We start from the raw sequence: 855 nt of genomic DNA, 5'->3' as shown, positions 1-855 counted from the left end.
TTCCAATTGACAACGGGATCTATGACAGGGCACTCGCAGGAAGCGGTCGCTCATCACAGCATCTGGACGGTTGGAAAACTTGCGAGAGCTGCCCATGCAGTCTCAGGCATAAGATCATCACCAATAACCGCGACTCTCGACCCCCGTAAGAAGCCTCGCGCGACAAAACGATCGCACAAGCTTAAAATTCGTTATTTCGGCATCCAGTTCTCCGGCAATGTCGATGGGTCGAGGAGGAGGATTAGTTCTCATGATCGCCCCTTTGACTGGATTTGATGACGTCAAAATTGTAAAGCTTGAAGATTTTTTTTTTATAATATAATGCGTAGAATATGAACACACACTAGTATCAACTTGGAAACAAGGAAGAGGGTGGCCTGGACGTGTATTTGGTCAACAGGACTTTGTGAATCAGAGACAAGGATAGTCAGCAAGAGGAGTTCAGAGAGATTACAAGCAATAAAAAAAGGTGGAAATGGAGAAGGTTGATGATAATACAACAGATAAGAAAAACGGATAAGGAGGTTTTAAGGATGGTTAATGCAAAAAGAGGATTGGTAAAACATATTCTCGAAAGACAATTAAGCTTCCAGACTTTGTACTTAGAAGGAAAAAAAGGAAAATCCTAAATCTATCAGGAAAATACATGAGGGAATAAAAGCAAAAGGATGACAAAGACAGAAATTTCTGGATACCCTACTTCAAGATCGTAATATGCACGTATCCCCTGAAACAGCTAGCCGCCGAGCCTCCGAGCCCAGGACACACGTATATGTATAAATGTATGATTATAAGGAATATGCATGTTAACTTAATAATAGTAATGCGGGCTTAATTACGGCCAATGCAATTAGC

General features: G+C 41.5%; 1 protein-coding gene across 1 annotated transcript; it reads left to right on the top strand.

Moving 5' to 3' along the window:
- LOC119587602 lies at positions 1-751 on the top strand (the record flags this gene model as incomplete). The annotated part of the gene is given in 1 exon segment (XM_037936312.1): positions 1-751. A coding segment is annotated over 1 exon segment (276 nt), but the record flags the coding sequence as incomplete, so codon positions are not given.
- Positions 752-855: the final 104 nt, after the last annotated feature.

This window comes from Penaeus monodon, chromosome 22, assembly GCF_015228065.2.
Source record: "Penaeus monodon isolate SGIC_2016 chromosome 22, NSTDA_Pmon_1, whole genome shotgun sequence".
Classification (NCBI taxonomy): Eukaryota; Metazoa; Arthropoda; class Malacostraca; order Decapoda; family Penaeidae; genus Penaeus; species Penaeus monodon.
The sequence above is the reverse complement of the archived record's forward strand: the minus strand, read 5'-3'. Positions and strand labels throughout refer to the sequence as shown.